At 41.3% G+C, this 19,715-nt stretch overlaps 1 protein-coding gene across 6 annotated transcripts in view; it reads right to left on the bottom strand.

Moving 5' to 3' along the window:
* LOC141964007 (contactin-4) overlaps positions 1-19,715 on the bottom strand; it is a 340,757-nt gene that overhangs the window by 52,425 nt on the left and 268,617 nt on the right. For all 6 annotated transcript variants that reach the window (XM_074913777.1, XM_074913772.1, XM_074913774.1 and 3 more), the window contains 3 exons: positions 15,744-15,880; positions 14,123-14,252; positions 10,111-10,261 (listed from right to left, as the gene is read on the bottom strand). In XM_074913777.1, coding sequence (XP_074769878.1) covers positions 10,111-10,261; positions 14,123-14,252; positions 15,744-15,880 — 418 coding nt within the window. The remainder of the gene's footprint in view (positions 1-10,110; positions 10,262-14,122; positions 14,253-15,743; positions 15,881-19,715) is intronic.

Genomic DNA, 19,715 nt, shown 5'->3' with positions numbered 1-19,715 from the left:
TACATGTGTATCACTGAGTACTACAATAATACCACGCTGAAAATAATCTGCTGGGAAAACAGGAACAGATTGCTGATGTTACAGGAGACTGTGTCAAGGTATGAGAGAGTCTCATTTCTGGAACACCAGCTGAAACTTGGCGCAGATTGGGATTCATCAGCATCTCAGGTACGCTCAACGACAATTTGTGGCTGGTTATAGGAAATAATTTCCTAGCTCTACAAGAACAGATAAATGAACTTGCAAACTTTAGGGATCAGCCTAATTGCTTTACACATACAAAATAAAATGGTACCGAATCTGGATTCTAGATACTTTCTAACCGTCCTCAGATCACCTTTTGCTACAAATATTTCCTGAAGAGCAGAGGGAAAAGACAAAGCAAGAACAAACTTGGGTCACTGACTTATTATCAATGCTGCAGAGAGGTTCAATCATCAGAGACCCGCTAAAGCAAAACAGATGGACAGCTAAGCTTTGTGGAGAGGCCATTTAGGGGGTTATGCATACAAGCATATGATAGATATCTTAAACTACAAAGGCAACGGGATTTATTATCTTTGCCAGATACACACAAAGAAAACAAATCCATGTAACTATCCTTAAGAAGCAAGGAAAAGCTAGTGACCTACTTCTAACAGAACTACGGCAAAAGTGACTGGTTTTCACCAGCGGATTTCCTATCACACAAATCAGTGGTTTTTACTGTTAGCACACACTAAACTACAAGTGTTTAGTGACGAGTTGACAGACCCACATTCATGTGAGCTTATGTTAGAACATATTGTGACCTTCCAGAACAACACAGAGCTAAACCCAGTTTCTGCTGGGAAACAAACAGTCCATGAAGACAAGGCCATCAAGCCTAGAATGACTGCTTTCCAAGACCTCTGACCATTGAATCAAGTGGTTTCCTGGTTCATTTTAGTTCTGTTTTTGCAGAAAATTGGTTGAAGTGAGTTGACATGCCAGTTATTTCAGATGTTCCAGTGAAGTAGAGCCATCTTCTGCCATTGTCTCTGAAAACTAAGATGAATGCTGCATTGTCAATTCAAACTTCAAAAAGCTATTTGCAGGGTGTCATTTTTCATTTTGCCTAGGCAGGATGTAATGAAAACCCGACAAGTAATTGATGGTTTGGTTACCTGTCTGCCTTAAAGAAATTGCACAGGTGCTTTATTTAAAAAAAAAGACAGTCAACACAATTAATGCAAAACAATGATAGGAAGCATCCTTTGAGGTTTTATTTTCTGCTTAAGTGTCACTAGACTGCGTGTCCAAAAGCTACTGCTGGCAATTCATCTCTCAAATAATCAGTATAAAAATATTACCATGGTTTGTACCTTGGCACCAGACTGGGAAAGATGTGATGTCTGTCCTATTGCCATTTTCTTTCTGGCTGTTTACGGTAATTAACCACTAATTAGGAAGTTTGAGGCGGCAACAAATACAAAATTGGAATTTATACAACTTTTTAAACTCAAGACACACTGGAAGAATAAAGAGAAAAGCCTTTCTTTTCTTGTCTGACTTCACAATTTTTTTCTTCTCAAAATGTCATAGCATTGAAGCGAATATGTTACAATTCCTGTTACAAAAATAATACCTGAGGAGTCTGTAAACCAACAACCCTGGTGAGGAGGTCCTTAGGATGGGAACTCTCAAGAAAACCATGGCTAACTTATTTGAGAGAGAAAAGTATTTCTGAAAGTTTTGAAGTGCAGAAGACAACAAAAAAAATTAGGTGAGAGCTTTCTGCTTTTCCTTGGCCACCATCACTCCAGCCACTGGGAGGAGAGGTTGCTGCTTTGGGCTTTACCCTGTGACTCCCACTGACTTAGTGCCAGCCTGGGCACCAAGGACAGGATGAAGAAGCTTGGCTTCCCCCAGAGCAGGACTTCAGCTTCCTCTCCCAAGCAGCTGGCAGCGCCTGCATGGGGCAGTGTTCTTCTTTATGAACAAATCAACATTCACTGTCCATATTAATAAGCCTGCAGGCACAGCTGTGCATTAACATATCTAAGAGGCTTTTCAGCTACAGCTGCCTGGTGTTCTACAGCCCCAAGCACGGGGCTCCGGATCTTCCTGGTGGGCCCCGAGCAGCAGACGGCACCTTCTTCTGATGAGGGTGGGATTTTGGGCAGCTCTCGTCGGGTTTTTGACTGCGGATGAGTACAAAGCCCTCATTGGACTCCCACTGCTCCTTCTCAGTCTCAAGTCCTCATCTTCTTGTCAGAAGTTACCAAGGCACCAGAATTTCTAAAACTGAACTTACCCTTCTAGATCTGCTCTGACTGTAGACTACGGTGGAGAGCAGTAACAAAATACCTGGAAAATATCTGGACCTAAATTACTTAAACCCTGAAGCACATAAACTTCCAAAAATGAATTGTGAGCACTTTCTGGAAGTGCAGTTCTCTCTCCTGAATGTGATTTGACAAGGTCCAAGTTCATGAGGTACTCTTTACACTTCCAAATGCTGCTGTGACTGAACTCAATGGGTAAATGCCACTATATGCTGCATTTCTGTGCTTTTATTGGTCTTCATCTAAAAAAAATATTAAAAATCTTCCTGCTTTAAGCAGTATGGCTTTGTGTGTGCAAGAGTGTGCTCATATATCATGAAGCTTGTCAAGACTGCAAGATAATGGGACCAACTGGGAAAATTTCCATGAAGATAGTGAGCATGTCTGGAGTATCTAGGTCAGATCCTGCTCTAACAAAGTGCACTACGAGGGTCCCTTTATACAGAAACTTGTTTAATTAAGGTAACAGATGTTGCTATTATACAAGTCCTAGTGAGTGGCTGTTTAATTGGACACTTTCATATTTTTTGCTACCAGCACAGAACATCATTTGTTTTTCATGAATTTCCTTCCTTACAATTAAACTGTATAAACAATGCATGCACTGTATATTCATGGAAAAGAAACAGCTCTAATGATGTAAGGGCTTTACATGAACAAGAACAGGAGAAGAGCAATTTGTTTTGAGGCTTTAAAGTACAATTATTTTCCTGTCCTAGACTAAGTACATGTCTGGTAGCAGGGTAAATGTGACTTCCAATAGCTTTAGAAGAACATTAGGAATGAAGACCATGTACATATTTTAAATATTCACTATTTCAAGGGAATACACATTAGATTTTGATGTGTACAAGCTCTTACCAAGTGCATGAGACAGCTGACAACACTGCCTGCCAGCCCCACTCCCCTCCTCGCAGCGATGCCCCAAAGCACCTGGAGAAGGGCTCCTGAACACAGGGCAGCCACTAGAGCCAGCACTAGCCCAGACCTAAATGGCTCAGCACCACGGCCTGTCCCCATGCTTTGGCTAATCAATACACCAGCAGATGGCTGGTTAGAGACCACAAGACTGGCAGAAAGACAGTATTTCCCTAAATAAATGCTGTCTTGGTCTACGCTTGGGAAGCAAGCGAGGAGGAATGCAGCAGGGAGCCATGGTAGAGAGAGAGACTGAAACTTGCCATCTCTCTCCATTGCTCTGGAACCATACAAACAGTTCTGGGAAATTACAATAAGTCTGAGAGACTGATATCTAGTCTGAAACACTCTGTCAGAAATAAATACATGTAATTATTACCATTATTGCATGTAAATTAAAGTCATTTCTGTAAGTCAAAGCCAAGCATCTGAGAAAAGAGGAAAGACCTGCAAGAAGTGATGTAAATCTTGCATTACAAACCAGCACCTAACAACCCCTTCCAACGCTACTCCAGCAAAATTATTCCATGCCAACACAAAATATATCCCTTGACCAATTCCATGAGAAATTTTCTTAAGATACTCTAACAAAATGGCATTTGGTGGTAAATTATTAAAAGACAGTTCAATCTGTGCAACCAAGTGACAAAATACCCCAGTTTGTGGGTGCAGATCACAGGATCAGTCTCAGTTCTAACGTTAAACCCCAGCACTCCCACAGTCAAGCCCTTGGACACTGTGCACCTACATGTCAGCACCTGCAGGTTTGTTGGGCTGCAACAATGGTTTTTTGTGCAATGAGGTTTTTTGTGAGGTATGGAAAAAAGTATGAAAATTGAGAGATTTAATTGTTTTAAAATGAACTGGCTTAAATTAACTGCTGAATTAACTGGTTTAAATTATTTTAAAAATGCTTCCGGATCTATAGTTCAAAAGAGAATTACAGTTCCATTGCAGGACCTTCCTCGAACAGTTCAGAGCATGGGAGCAGCTGTGACAGAGGCTTATTTTAATTTCAGCTGGCAGCGTTCTGCATAGATCCAGGATTTGTCTCTAATCACGCACAGCCTAATTCTCCCTCCTGCACCCAGGAAATCTGAACAAATGAGCCAGCGACTACAGTGACTTCTGATTTCCACCACCGTGAGGATGAACCGCTCACACTCGCAACCAAGCGCAGTTCTCTGTGGGAGCCGCGCCGTAATTATGAAGAAATTGAAAGGTTTCTGTGATAAGATCACCTGAAAATAAAGGTTTTAAAGCACTAGTCTCAGCAACAAATCTATCTAACGTTGTTGCATTAGATGTAATTGAATTATTATGAGAGGATTAACGAAATCCTGCAAGAACAATCTGACTGCCCTGACTTCCCCTCCTACTCCTGCCAATGAATATATACAATGTAATGCCAGGAAATAATTGTCACTAATGGGAAATACTGCAGACTGGAAAACGCTTGGCCTTAGGAGTCCATGCTTGGCTTTCAGGAGTTTAAAAGAAAGTCCTCCATTAAGGACTTGATTTCATTCGCTTCAGTGTTTTAACAGGGGTCATCAATTACTGAAAGTTTTTCCAAACTTGTGGGTAAGTATGGATTTCTGTTTTATATTGGTAAATCTTACATAAAATTACCCTCTACCTCTGTAACTCCCACCGATATCTAGGAATGATTGATTTGGTTTCTGAGACAGCTTTGGAGCAAAGTATAGGCACAGTTCGAATCATTTGTCTTTCACGTAGGGTAATAATGCCAGAAAACCATGTTTCTGTATATAATGCTTCTATTGTGCCTATAAACCTATCTGTATGGTGCCACAGATTTTATATCCAAACACTCACTTGACACTGACAATGTTATTTCATAAAATCAGGGGGATGAAGACAGAAGATGAAGACCAAAGTGACACTGAGATTTAAATAAACACTGTAAGTCCTGGCTCTACAGTCCATGCACTCCTCACTCAAGGAGTTTTGCCTGGTTTTGAATGTCAGCCCTCCTCAGGCAGCTGGGCAGTAACACTCTGCATCTTAAGGCTTAAGTCCAGTATCACTTCTGAGTCACACTGATGTAGTTGGGATGTCAGAAAAGAACCTATGTAATGGGATCCCAGCTCTCCAAAATCGCCTTTCTCCTATTGTGAGTCAGAATAGAGAGATTGAAGGTTAAACATATCTGGAGATATGAATACAGGGGAACCAAATGATGAAGTGGAAAGCATTCTGAAATCTTTCTCTCTGATGAACAATCTGGCACATCCCAAAGACGCATCGCAGTTTTGCAATGACCAGAAGATACCACTTACACCTTCAGTTCCCACAGCTTGTTGGCTTGTGAAACAACTCCTTGCCAGCTGCAGATCTCGACAACTGGCTCAAACTTCCAGGTTACACTCTTACGCATATATCTTGAAAGGGTAAAATGACTTCTGCCTAAGAAGTGTGCTGGGGCAAGTGGGTCCTAAACACTACTTACATACTACTGCCTGTCTGGTGATGTAGCCTGCATGGTGAGCATTCCTATCTTAAAGGTATCCCCTGCCCCTGGAGTGAAAGTTTCCCCTAGGGTAGGTGTATTTTAGTCAAGTCTCCTGTCCCAGTAGTGTGAAAGGTGGGAGATACTGTGGTAGGGAGCAGACTCACCTTCTCCTACTCTACCAGTGGCCCTGTGAGGCTGATTTGTACAGAGTGGCTTTAATAGGACTGAAGACCTTTCCCACAGAGTGGAACAGCTGTTTTGCACTGAAATCTGAAGGGAATATCAAGGACAGAAAATTATCTCTGTATCTTTACCCATATAGAAATAGTCTTTATTTCTAAGCAGCATTTGCAATGTATCTATATCTGTTTCTATATAACATTTACCTTCTGGAGTCAGGCTACTAACATTATTTTGACTCAGTTAGGCCTCCAAGGCAGGATTTCCATTATTATGGAGATGAACTGCCTTTAATGACTGCAATAATATAATTGTACCCCAAGGCAGAATTTCTAATAACGCAATTCCACAGTTCTCAACCACCAGTAAGAGATACCTTCAGGGCATGTTATTCATTAGGGGTGCAGTGCACACTACCTCAGCCTCCAGAGAAGAATATGAAACCTAAAACACTAAAGCTCTTTTTTTCCCATGGTAGTCACTGCTCTCTGGGCAAACGCTGAATACCACACTTAGTTTTGCATCCTGGACAGCAGTAGCCTCCTGAGCAAGAGTCTTGGCAGCAAAATCTGATGCACTCTATTTCTGTCTGCAGCAAGGAGTCCCTAGCATTACACTCCATCTGAAAAGTCACACAAATCCCAGGAGAAATGCTTGAGCGATTGCCATGGTAGCCATCAGGCTGTACATCAGAATTCAAAGCAAGGGCTGACACATTAACGTTGTTTTTAACTCCACCTGGAACTGGAAGGACCATCTATATTGATTAACCTTCACATGATCAAGTTCAGTTTGGGGAAGTATCCAGATGTTTAGGTGCCTCTCAAACTCAAAGGACTCTCTAACGTCAGTTTAACCAGAGATTTCATTTAAGTTTCTTCTCCCACGCCTGTCTAAAAGTTCTGTTTTCTGCCCTAGATGAAGAGATTTCAGCAACAGCTTTTCTTGGCATCTTCCTTCCTATATTTCAACAGATTTTTTCAACAGCCAAGAAAGCTCTTGTTTGAAGCCCACGCATAAGCGTGGGTGTAGAAGGTACTAGAACTAGACTCCAGTCAATGCTGCTGTCCCCTGGGATGGCACGAAGGAGATAACATTTCAGCAAGTGAAGAAACCAGAAATACAGCAATGTTACGCAGAGAACCAGGCACTTGGCCTCTCCTGCCCATGAAGTCAGAAAGCACTGCTGAACAATGCTATGATCATGCAAGACGATGTAATTTCCTAATTGCACATTTCACACAGTCTCCAGGTACAGACTCCAAGGATGGTGTGGTTAATAAAGGCAACGGCAAGGATTCAACACCCTTGTCCCCACGGGAGACACAACCAACTGAGTATGAGAACTAAATAGGTCCAACTGCCAAGTCAATGGAGCAGTGTTCATTAAGACATTTTGCCAGATAGGCCCCGCTGGATGTTTTGGCTGGTGGAAAAACCCCTGGGCCGAAGTAGTAGAAAATTTCACACCTGCTTGGGCACATTTCACGTCTGGTTTACCATCCAGGGCTTGTTGCCCGGGTGGGAGGCTCCCAGTTCCAGTGAAGCACGCTCAGCAGGAGCAGGAGGAGCATGGCAGCGAGCCTTCTGCTGCCATCAGCACCAACACCTCAGCCTTGCTGCGGTTTGTATTACAGCTCAACACTGAGCTGCTCAGAGGACTGTGTTGCACTCAACCCATCCTCCCAGCCTAAAGTCTGCCTGGGCACAGGGACTGCGACCAGCAGACAGCAAGGTATATACTATTTAGCAGGTTTTTATGACTATACCTGCTTCTTGCCTATATACCTCTGGACAAGGTCAGTCAAGAAAACACTGTGGGTACAGCCTTACCCTCCATACACACATGTGCACCCTTCAGGGTGTTCTGGTGTGGACTCCCTCATGTCCACCATGGTACCACTTCAGGTGAGAGAGTTTCACTGAGAGGAAACAAGTGTCTCCTTTTCCCAGTTGCCTATCTTCACAAAGCTCTGAAGAAACCTGCTGGTTTTGTGGTGTATTTCTTCCTCTCCTAACCTTGGTGGAAGCCAGCTGAAACTTCTACAGCCAGTTCAAATAACCAGTTCAAAACTTATTTGGGAAAAAAACATGCAGGCAACCCTAGCTACCACCTAGCCTTATGCTACCAGTTGTTTTGCCAATTACCAGGCCTAGGATAAAGGACACAGCCTGCATAAAGATGAACCAATAACCAAACTGTATTTGATACAAAAGGGTCAGTACATGGGTGAGCGCTGGGGGTACAAACAAGTCAGTCAGGTTATACATAATCGACATCAATCCCACTGACCCCAACAACGACACCACACGACTAACAGCGGGTGGAATAAATGCAGTCTCCCATAGAAGGGACTGGAGACAACCAAGTCAACAAGCCAAACACATAAGACCAAGGAAGCCACATACTGAATCTCTACACAGCCCACGTTTACAAAAGCCAGACCTGACTGGAGCCCAGTCCCAGGGAGGCAGGAGGTCCTTCCCCAACAGGGAACTCTGCACAGGGCATCCCCCTCACACACAGACACTGCCCCTTCTGCAAGTGGTCCCAGCTTTTATCCCCAAGTGGGACACCTGACCTTGGGTTACTTACTGCAGGACACCTGGGGCTCATTTACCCAATGGCTCTGTTGGCCCCACCCTGGAGGGAAGCCCAAAGGCAAACTCACCCCCCCTTTGTGAAGGGCTGTGGGAATCACCCATATGTCAACCTTAATTTGGGGCTGAAACCCCAGCATTTCACCAGTACATGAGCTACATTCCCTTGGGAAATCAGGACCCAGGGGTTTCTGCTGTATTACAACACCCAACTTTTAGGTAAGTTTGCAAATGAGAGAGTAGTGCTAAAAAGAAAATAAAATCACTTTGTTCTCAGCATTGTATAGCAGTGACCAAGCAAGAAACACAGTGCACATGTTTCTTTCCTTTCCTAAGCCTTTGCTCAAATAAACTAATGCTTCCTCTTTTGCTCCTGAAGTAAAATGAGGAGAAAGAACTGTGCCATGCCTAGGAGAACAGCATCAGAGGAAACAGCACATTTCAGCTACAGACTGTGCCAGCGAGGACGGGGAGGCGGATGGGACCTTGTGAGGCTGACACTCCAAATCTTCCAGTAATTAATACTTCCCATCCTTTGCACAATCTTCACCAGAAGAGCACACTATTTTAGTTTTAAAAATCAATACATCTTGATCTGTTACAACTTTGACCTCGCACAGCTTTGGACCCTGGCTGCTAGACGAGGCTCTGTGCAATTGGCCACCCAACTCTTTCTATCCCAAGAGGTGAAGCCAGATGGCCCATAGATGATAACTTTGTAACTGGAGATAAGTAAGTCAGAAATAGGTTGTTATTTTATTAATTGGGCTCAAAATGAACTATAGCTTTTTGCATACTTGTATCCAATACCATAGTATACATTTCAACGTACACTACAAGCAGTCAGGTTGAGTGGAACAAGACTAGACTTTCCAAAATAAAAGAACAGCTTTAACAGGTTTAAGCTTTTACAAATAACAATTTCCTGTACTTTCTGGTTTTTGACCCTTCCTAACAGGATGGGATTTTTCCCATCAATCCTAGTGGTGCATCATATTTTGGAGGACTGTCAAGGACAGCTCTCTGGGTCCTGCTCTCAGGCTCTGTGCAAGCAGAACAGGTAACACAATCACACCTGTACGGAGTCAATAACAAATTACTGCAAAACCATGCATGCAAATTTAAAGGTAGGCTCCTACTTTTTACTGATGCTCTCCTTTAGAATTAAAAAAAAAAAAAAGAAAAAAAATGAATTGGGCAGTCTGAAAAAGCCTCCTCCAAGTCAGGTGTTAGGACTGCCAAATTAATTACTGACCTCAAATAATTCCTGTCTGTGGGACATTGAGTAATGTACCAGAGCAGTGTAATTTGCAGTGGAGGGTTTTATCTCCTGGGAAATTTTTTTTAAAACAATGGCTATTTAGAGCAATGCAGAGGCAAATATTTGCTTTTTAGAACATATCTTTATCACCTTCTTGGCAGGGATGCTTTAATAGTACACAGAGACTGGGATGAACACAATGTGAATAGAAATCTCACCCCCAGCTCCTTGAGATTGAACACTAGCTGTTTTCAAATTTATTTGCAAGTCAATCTTGGGAAGCTATAAATGACAAATTTGGCTTTCATTGCTGAAAGCCCCTGGGTTGGAGCAAGCTAATGAAAGAAATGGTTACTTTAAGACATTACCTCTCATTTTCTCTTAGGATGTCTTTTCCTTTCTTCCAAGAATAAGTAGGTCTGGGGGAAGCTTTCGGCTTACACTCAATGATTACTTCACCACCCACTTTAACAAGAGTTAACTTTTTCAAGAGCGTTTTGGAAAAGTCTGGACCAATGGCTGAAAGAAAAAAAAAAACTACATCAGAATTCCCTCTGGAAAAACCAGTCAGGCTCTTTTGAACATTACAATATTCCAGGGCTGTTTCTCACCTGCAATTCCTAAATGATCTGACTTTTATGAACTATGTGCATATATGGGTGGGGCAAACAGACACCTGAATGCGTCAGCTCTTGCCTTGTTTAGAAACGCATGTTCAGCTACAAACCTGAGAAACCAGTAACCTCAGCAGGCAGCAGAAACCCAGTGTCACACATCTTACTCGTGGCAGCACCCCTAAGAACTACACATGCACGAACTGTATTAATGTATTGCCTTTTTTTGTGTCAAAACAGCATGATCATCACTTTGTCAAACATTGCTATGTGCAGAGCAACAGCATATAGGAAAATTGTCACAAATACAGAATCCGTGTAATTAATCAGAAATGTTAGTATTTCCAGAAAAGTTGATATTTTTATGCTTTATATTCATAATTGTTTCATAAAATGGCTCTTTTATTTTAATGCTATAAAGGTGGGAGACCTTGATACAGCCAGGTCTTGAACAAAGCAAAACAAGGCAGGACTTAAGTAGGCACCAGGGTACAAGTTACTCTTGAATCTTTTCCCTCCAAGGCATACACTTCTGTTTTGTGAAAAACAGTCAGAAATTCATTCAAACAACCACCAAAGCCCTGCAGACAGTCTGCAGCCTGGTTGTAAGGCATGCTGGGAAGGGAGGAGACAGTTTGGCATCTGATTCCTGCCTCAAAAGATTTTTAATGATTTATTTGATGGGACCTGGTGACAGGCGGAGCTTTGAGCCGACTGCCTCCAGACTGGCTCTCGTAGTGAACTCCCCAAAGACGACCAGAAGGTTTTATTTATATCCAGTGAGACAATTAATTTTTTCAATACAGAAAGCTCAAAGCAAACAGGTGAGGCAGCTTAAGGGTTCTGTGAACAACTCTTGCCCTGCTCACTATGTCTTTGCTGACAGGAGCTTGCTTTCTGACAGATCCGTGGCAGCAAACTGCCCAGTCCCCTTTAATTCTCCCCATCTCTTTGCTGGCTGTGTGCCTGCACCCTGCGCCCCCTGCACCAGCACTGTATTCCCTAAGCTTACAGCATTTTCCTCAACTTACTTTCTTGCTGCACCCTGGGAGAGGAGAGTTTAGATCACCATGCATTGCATCTTCTTGATGCTCCATAAAATGATCTAAAGCTCACCTGAAGCAGCTGGGAGACAAAAACCTGCTGTGTGATACAGAAAGCAAATTCATTTCTTAGGGCACCTCATCTGCCTCAATTCTTCTGGATATTGTTCCTGCCACAAAAGAGTTGAATAAAACATAATCCTACACTGATAACGGGATGGGCTTTATGATCGAATAGAACTCGTCTTCTACTTTCATGAATCAGAGTTCACTAATCTCTGAGCTGACTTGTCTTCTATGTCTAATCATAGACGGCTGACTCCATTTTAGCATAGAGGAAGACATGTCATTATTAAAGACTATAAAAAAGCCATCTAAAACCCAACACTGGCTATGTAAAACATTTCAAAATTAAAGGAGGCATCCTGAGGACAACTTCCCACCAATGCACTCAGAACGAGATGGATTATTCTTTATATCGTATTATCATAATTAAATCATTATCACATCTGGAAATAATTTCTCAGATGATTGTCCAAAATTTATGAGCAAAATAGATTTCTGAATAATCCAACTATTTCCATTTCTGTAACAAACAGTTTAGACTGGTTTTTTTGCAAGTCTTTTGCTACTTCTCAGTCCTGCATGAGGTAGAGGAGTTGCACGGCATGGGTTTTATTCTGTGACATTCAAAATGTTGTCATCTGACATTTAGAAACTCTGGGCTCAGTTCTCAGCACTACCACAGCTTCCCCTGTTTGTAAAATGAGGATTTTAATGACTTTTTTTTTTTCACTCTAGGCCCACCCTTAACTTGAAAATCTTTTTTTAAACACTCTAGCCTGAAAATTCTTCAAGGCGATGACTGCATCTTACTATATGTTTTTACAATGCCCAGCACAACAGGATGCTGGTTTTAGCTGAAGACTCCAGGCAATATAACTGGCAACAAAAATAGAGAAGAATCACTCCGAGAAAAGCTCTGTCTGTAATTTTCCATTTCTCCTTTTCACTTAACTTTGCTATGTCTCACTTGCTATTAGTGGTGTTTAATCATTTCAAGTGCTTAACTTCAGGACCTTTTAAAATAACCATTTTTATATTCAGAAAGATCTGTTTAAAAGCTAATATTTCTCAGTGAGAGCTCAGAATATTGACCTCCTTCGAAAACTCTAGTGAAAAGGAAAACATGCTGGTTTTGTTTAAATATATGCCAAATTACATCACAGATCCATAGAAATTATTCTGCAGCACACATTCCGGTACTTTTCACGTGACATACAGAAGCAGGATTGCACAACCCAAATGAGAGAAGTCAGCCAAACACAAGTTATCTGGCAGGTTTTTAAGAGCAGGTTCTCTAAGGTCTCCACTTTTTGTGCAGACACGAGGTTGGCCCCAGGTGTTGCAGGGTGCTGGGCACAGGCAGGCTCTGGAGGTACCCACCGACAAGGGCGAAGCCTCTGTCTTCTGAGAGGATCTGCCTTTCTCCCAGAGGCTCCTTCTTACCGGCGTTTTGAATAGACAGGAAAAGCATCAGTGGGTTTATTTCGATTTCTTTCACGCAGTAACATGTCCAATAAATCTTAGCATTGTGAAGTCTAATTTATTGAGCATTATTGTACTTTTCTTTAACAGCAACACTGACAATCTTTCAAATTAATTTTTCTTCTATGCAGGCATCTATCGCTGCTGATAAAAAATGACTGATAATTGAAAATGCCATAATCAGAAAAGACCTCATGCTTTGTTCTTCAGGATGAAGTGGGGAATGATGCTATTGAACATTCACTTTGAAAACAACTAAACCACTGTTTTGTAATCATGAATTCTATTTAATCCTTTAAAACTACATATGTATGCTGACATACTGGTTTCCAGGCCTGCCACTCGTACAAAAGCAACATTTTTGAGTGAGGTACAGACTTGGGGGACAGCTGAGGCTAGCAGGGACCTCTGGACACGATCCTGTCCCACCTCTGCTCAAGCAGGGGCTGCTCAGTTGGATGTTGAGTATCTCTAAGGATAGAGATGCCACAATCTCTATGGGTAACCTGTTCTAGTGTGACAGTAAAGAAGTTTTTCTAATATTTAAATGGCATTTCCATGTTTCAGTTTGTGCCCATTGCCTTTTGTCCCAGCACTGGGCACCACTGAGAAGAGCCTGGCTTTGTAATTTCTACTCCCTCTCAACAGGTATTGAACCACCTGGATTCACAGGAGCTTCTCCTGATACTAACTGCAATGAGTGGAGGAGATGTACATTGAAACAGGTGGGGCAGAAATTGCTTTTCTTGGTGAGGGTTTGGGACAGGAGCATTACAATTGCCATTAGAACAGTGAAAGGCCTATTCAGACAAGTGGTTTTTCAACATTCCTTCAAGAGCCAGTCTCTGCAGCCCATCAGCAGGCAGGTACTGTCCGGTGCTCTGAACTGCAATACTTTGATTTCTCTATCAACATTTCTAACCAGCAAGAGGTTGAGTGAGCTTGCCAGCTCCCTGTGCTCAGTCACCTGGATGAATACGGGAAGATGGGTTGAGTAAAAAAAATCTGTTCTCTGTCTACCCACTTTCTCAAGTTTTCATTTCAGGTCTTAAACAACAACTTGTCAAAGATCCTCAGTAGCACTTCCGCTTCAGATGCTGAACTTGGCAAAATCAGCTTGGGTGAAGGCTTTACTGGTTTTGGAAAGTTTGCATCATTCAGGAAAGTAAACTTACCTATGACGCTCAGTTCTGCACTGGCAAAAATGATGCCATGTCTGTTTTCTGCTACACACTGATACATGCCGGCATCCGACAGGCTGACGTTCGTTATCGTGAGTGAGCCCTGCTCTAGCTGAACTCTGCCCTGCAGGAAACAGTAAACAAATAAAAAAGTAAATAAGGAGATCCCTCCTTGGACCATAAACCCAGCAGTTGTTGGGTTATATTTTATACCAAGGTGGACAAAAAAAAGTAGCAGCAATGGGAAGAATTTGCATGCTCCAATCTATTCATCTGCCAGCTAAATTTATGTCAGGTTAGATACTAAATGGTAAAACCAATACAGCAGTTGGTAAATGCAATTTAAATTGGAGGACTCTCTCTTGACTTCTCATTGATTTAACAGCCAGACCATTTAGACTAATCTCCCTTTCAAGTAGATAAACTTGAATCAAAAAATGCACTTTGTTCCATAGTAACATATCACAGCCAACTGTACTCTTTAAAACATTTAAAACAACGGTATTATGAGTATATATAGCAATGAAGGCTAGTAAGACTGGTTGCCATCTTAGCTAGTACAGAGAGAAATGCTTAAAATCCTCTGTAGTTTACTGAAAACAATATAGATGTTAATAATTTAATGATCCTTTACTTCATATCAGCCACTAATGTGATTTAAGTACAAGACCATCTGCTAGTGACCAGCGTGAAGCAAGTAAAATTAGTTTGTGGAACAAAAGACCAGGGTATCATTTGTCAGCCTCAGGATATGGAGCTTGTGTTATCAATTTTAATAAGTACAGCAAAGTGTTTCCTCCCTCCCCAGGAGTTTCACCATTTAAAAAAATAGTAATATAAAGAGCTATTGGCTTTCTACTTGGCCGTAGGGTGGAAATTTAATGTTTGTGCAATCTCTATCAGGGTTTGATCAAATCTGGGCTGCCATATTCTTTCATGGTAAGTGAAGGGAAAAAAATGCCAGCTACCATGAAACCAATGTTTTTGGTGGTAAAACCAATGCTTTGGTGACTTGTTTTAGTTTCTGGTTATAACAGGAGGGGATTGTGTAAGCAATGACGCTCCAAGTGAGAGGCTGGACAGACATGGTAGTGGGAGGGGGTGCATTTCCCCAGCTCCTGCACATCACCCTTCTTTAGGCAGCTCCTGGTCACCTGCACAGGGTGGCAGGAGTGGGAACGCCATTAAAGGCCAGCAGAAATGCTAAGGTTTCATTAGCCGCTGAAGTTCACCTGAACATCATAAATTTAAAACCCAAAATTAATTCGGGCAATTATTTTCTGACTGAAGGTTCCACAGTCCCCTTTGGCCATTCCCTCGTCTTCACAAGGGTCTCTTCCACCTTTAGGTTTCTATCCTGGGTCCTTCATTTCAGGGAGAGCTGTCGTGTATCCTGCTTGTCACTAACAGCAGCTCTCCTGAAGCCATACAGAGGTGCCCACCAGGCATGGCAAGGAATTGCTTACACAGTGGCAGGATTTCAGAGCACTGCCATCCTTTCTATTTCCATTGCAAAAGTAATAAAACAAGCAGAGATGAAAAAGCTGTCGGAGCATGAAAGCACTTGCAGAGCTTGCAGCCCTGAGCCCTGGCGAAGGGCTCCAGTGGTGCGTACCTGGGGCAGCAGGGGCTCCCCGTCCTTCAGCCAGCGGTACGAGGGTTTCGGTCTCCCACTCGCTCGGCATTCCCAGACGACGCTTTCCTCTATGGCTGCGTGTGCATCGTTGATTTTCTGAATCCAGTTGGGCTGAGCTGCAACGCAGAAGTAATGGATAAAGCCTTGGATCGGTAACCAATAGCATGCACTCTGGTGCAAGCAAATGGCCACTTCTTTCTTTATTAGCACATTTAAGAGCTGAATTTAATAACATACTTAATAACTGCTAAAGACTTCTTTTTTCCTTGAGTCCAGTTCTGTTTTCTGAAGGTAACACATGCAACATCAGAATCCGTTTTCATTTTACTTTTTAATAAAAACACTTAATGAAAACGAGTAGCTTTAGAAATCCTGGTCATTGTGCAAAAATAAAGCAACAGTTCATGTGCTGCCCCATTCAAGTAAACAGCACTGTTAGACCCCTGGTCCTTTAAACAGAGACATTTTCTACTTCAGGATCTATATGACTTAGGCTTCAAAGCTCTAAAAGTTAGCATCCAACTTCAAAACTTGTAATTTTTAACTATCTCTGCACTGAAATTAAGGTTATTCCCGTAATTTAGGCCTCCTTGGTTATAGGCATTACTTCAGGTCCAAATTCTCAGTTTTTTCTTAGGGCCGTATCTACAATTATTGCCATAGGAAGATCTTCTATGTGTACGAAAAATCTTTGGACTCAATAATTGTATTAATAACATTGAACAAACCTAGAAAGTCCAAAAGCAGATATTTGAGATACATTTTGGTAGAATGTGCTTAAAGCTGGCACTGGCAGTTTTCAGACACTTATGAGATTAGTTTTTTAGTTGTGTCACATTTTTATCAAAGTTTGTGGATTGTTGGCTTATTTTCAAATACAGCCTAACTTTAACCAGACTCCACATGCAAATCAAATTCTACTAAAATTGCCATGTGTTTTTGAAGACCATACAAAATCTCCGACTTTCTTCTGTTACCTTCATAAACCCCATCTGTCTAGTTATACCTACAATAAAGTCCCATTAAAAAAGAGAGTGAGTTGAGATTTTTTTAATTGTCATTTGCCCTATTTTGACATAAGAAAATCTGAGAGACTTAGTAGGAAGATATTGCCAGCAGAGGTCTCCAAGAACCTAGTTAATACTTTTTCACATGTAATCAGATAAAAAAAAAATTAAGACTACTCAAAGACAGGTAACAACTTTATATATCTCCTTTGGATAGGGATGGGGGCCAGAGAAAGGCATGAAATGATCAATAAAAATATGTCATATCAAAATAGTAAGTTCAACATACAGTTGGTATGATTATACCCAAAATATTGGTATGTCTACCACGACTGATGCTGGATATACAAATTCAGAGAGCTGACTGCCTTTTAAAACTGTGTTCAGGCTGTGACAGATGTGTGCTTAATCCCACACCTACCACGCTGCACACTTCTCACAGTGTCTACAAAACAGAAGAAAGCTGAAGAATTTTGCATAGCATCCTAACTCCAAGGGACACGCAAAAAAAAGCAGAAAGGTGATTGGAACATAATGACAATGCAGAAGCAAAAGAAGTAGCTGAAAAGGAAAGGCAAGCAGTGTTTACTTCTCTGACTCCCCCCCCGTAATATTTTAAGCTTGTTTATTATCTGTATCTAAAGAGATATGAAAGGGAACGCTTTTAAATGTAGGAAGATGAAAGTCAATTCTGTCATCTGGAGTAAGAACTTGAAAAATTCTATTGAACTGAGACACGCTGCGCAACTGCAGTGGGTTCAGTGGCTCAAGGACATTTTCAAATTACTCTTGAATTTACATATTTACTATTCTAACAGCATCTAACTCATAATTTTGAAGAGAGTCTTATGATACTGTAAAAAGGAGCTCTAGAAAACCACACAGATCCATTTGCCTTTTTTTCAGTACTATTACTGATTTCCCACATGGAAACAAAAAAATTCAGACGAAACAACTGAAAGTAACCTGTAAAGCAAGAAAACCCATGAAAGGTAAGGTGTGCTCTATAACATGTAAGTGTATGATATGTAACAAGAAAGATAACTCCTGTGTGAGGAGGAAAGAAAATTCAGTATTTACCGTTATTTCACGCAGATGCCCCAAAGAAAGAAAATTCTCACCCAATGCAGCAAAAGACTTTACCTGTCTAGTCTTTCTGCTGTACTTTGCGGGTTGCACATCTAAACTCCTGCTCTAAGTAATAGTGCTGAGATTTAAACATGCGATACTGGAAGCACTGGGAGCTGCCACCCCCCCCATACTCATTTCACTCTTGTGCAGCACCCTCAAGCCACAACCTTGCACTGAGGTTGCCTTGCACCACTCTTATGCACCACTCCTTGCACCACTCTTCACCCCCTCCAGTTATTTTAACCAGTTAAACTTTCTATCCTAAAGCCATTTATGATGCAGACAACTACAGAATGAGCATAATAAGTCAAAAAATAAACCTTGGTGAAAACCGGAGGAGTCTTTTGTTTCACAGGAGCTTCATTCTTTGCTGCTCTTTGGGAGACTTTTCTAATTAGGTCAACCTCTCTTTTCAACAGTTCATTTCAGAGAATAGCAGGCACGCTCTTGACTTAATCTTGAATAATACACAAGGGTTGGTTCATACAGCAAATATGTTTGAGCCACCAAATGAGAGTTGCCATACTATAATGAAATTTGACAGCCTCCCATTGGGGATCATACCGAGACATGGTAATGTGACACAAGATTTCAAGCACGATAATTAAAATAATTCAAATAAGGATATGAAACCAGTTCCACGCTACAACATTTTCTGGTATAGCGACATTATTTGAGATAATGACAAGGTTTAATTTGTGACTGGTAGTGGTGTTCTAGTAAAAGTCCTTCAGATCATTTCAGTGGTGCTGACCAGAGATGAGTTCTTCCTTAAGATGGGTCTGTAAATATTTTGTCCCTATTTGGAGTACTTAGATACTACTGGCCTTGGAAAAATCCTGGAGGAAAAAATCTGGTACTAAAGAAAAAAATTACATTGAAGCTGATTAAGAATTCATCTGAGTAGCAAGAAAAATTCCTATGTTAAATCTATAAAGTGGAAGAAAAAGCTTATATTTCTAAGCATCACTCTTGCATAACGATAGCTTTGAAGAAAAATAGCCCCCTCCTAGGTGATGAGAGATGTTTGGAATTTATACTCAGGTGGATGGAAGAAAAATGATGGCAGCAGTTAGAAAAGAAAAATGTTTACCTTTGATCACCTTCCAGTCTTCACCAATGCTAAATGGGGCATTTTAAACCAGATGATTAGGAAAGTATGCCCAAATAAACTCTTACTTCTCTAAGACCAAAAAATCCAGAATGAATCTGTCCTTCATCGTAATAAATTGAAAGGCAAAAGTAGGCACTGGAAAGCTGGACCAGAAATCATGTCCTAAAAGGCATTTGAAAATTAAATGACCCAGCCAGTGATGATGCATCACCTCAGAAATGAGTAACAAAATCAAAGAATTATGGGAGCAATGTGAGAAACAAACCAGAAATAAATCTGTAGGACTTTGCAATCATCTGTGAGTTCAAAACTACCAAAAAGACTAAAGCAAATGAGGTACTAATACATATACAGAATCCAATTCTCGGTCGGTGTATATCGATTTCAGTGTTCCTAAGCCAATTTATAGCAGCTGATGACCTAGTGCAGGCTGTGTAATTCATCATTAATGGCAGATGAAAGGCTGAATGACTTGTCCATTACTATATCTATTCTAAGGAGATTGAGACTGAGCTCAGGATCAGAAAAGTCTAAAGACCAGAAAGCCAAGCATAAGAAGTAAGAAAAACAGATGGGGAAAATACATGCGTAATTAAAAATAAAGAATGCAGTCAGTGTGTAAGGTTTGTGCAGACAAGCACACGCGTCATCCTGGTCCAAATGGGGATATAGCTTCTGTAAACAAACCCCGTATGTCCC

This window comes from Athene noctua, chromosome 10, assembly GCF_965140245.1.
Source record: "Athene noctua chromosome 10, bAthNoc1.hap1.1, whole genome shotgun sequence".
NCBI classification, from domain to species: Eukaryota; Metazoa; Chordata; class Aves; order Strigiformes; family Strigidae; genus Athene; species Athene noctua.
Note: the sequence above shows the minus strand (reverse complement) of the source record. Positions and strands in the feature narration are given on the sequence as shown.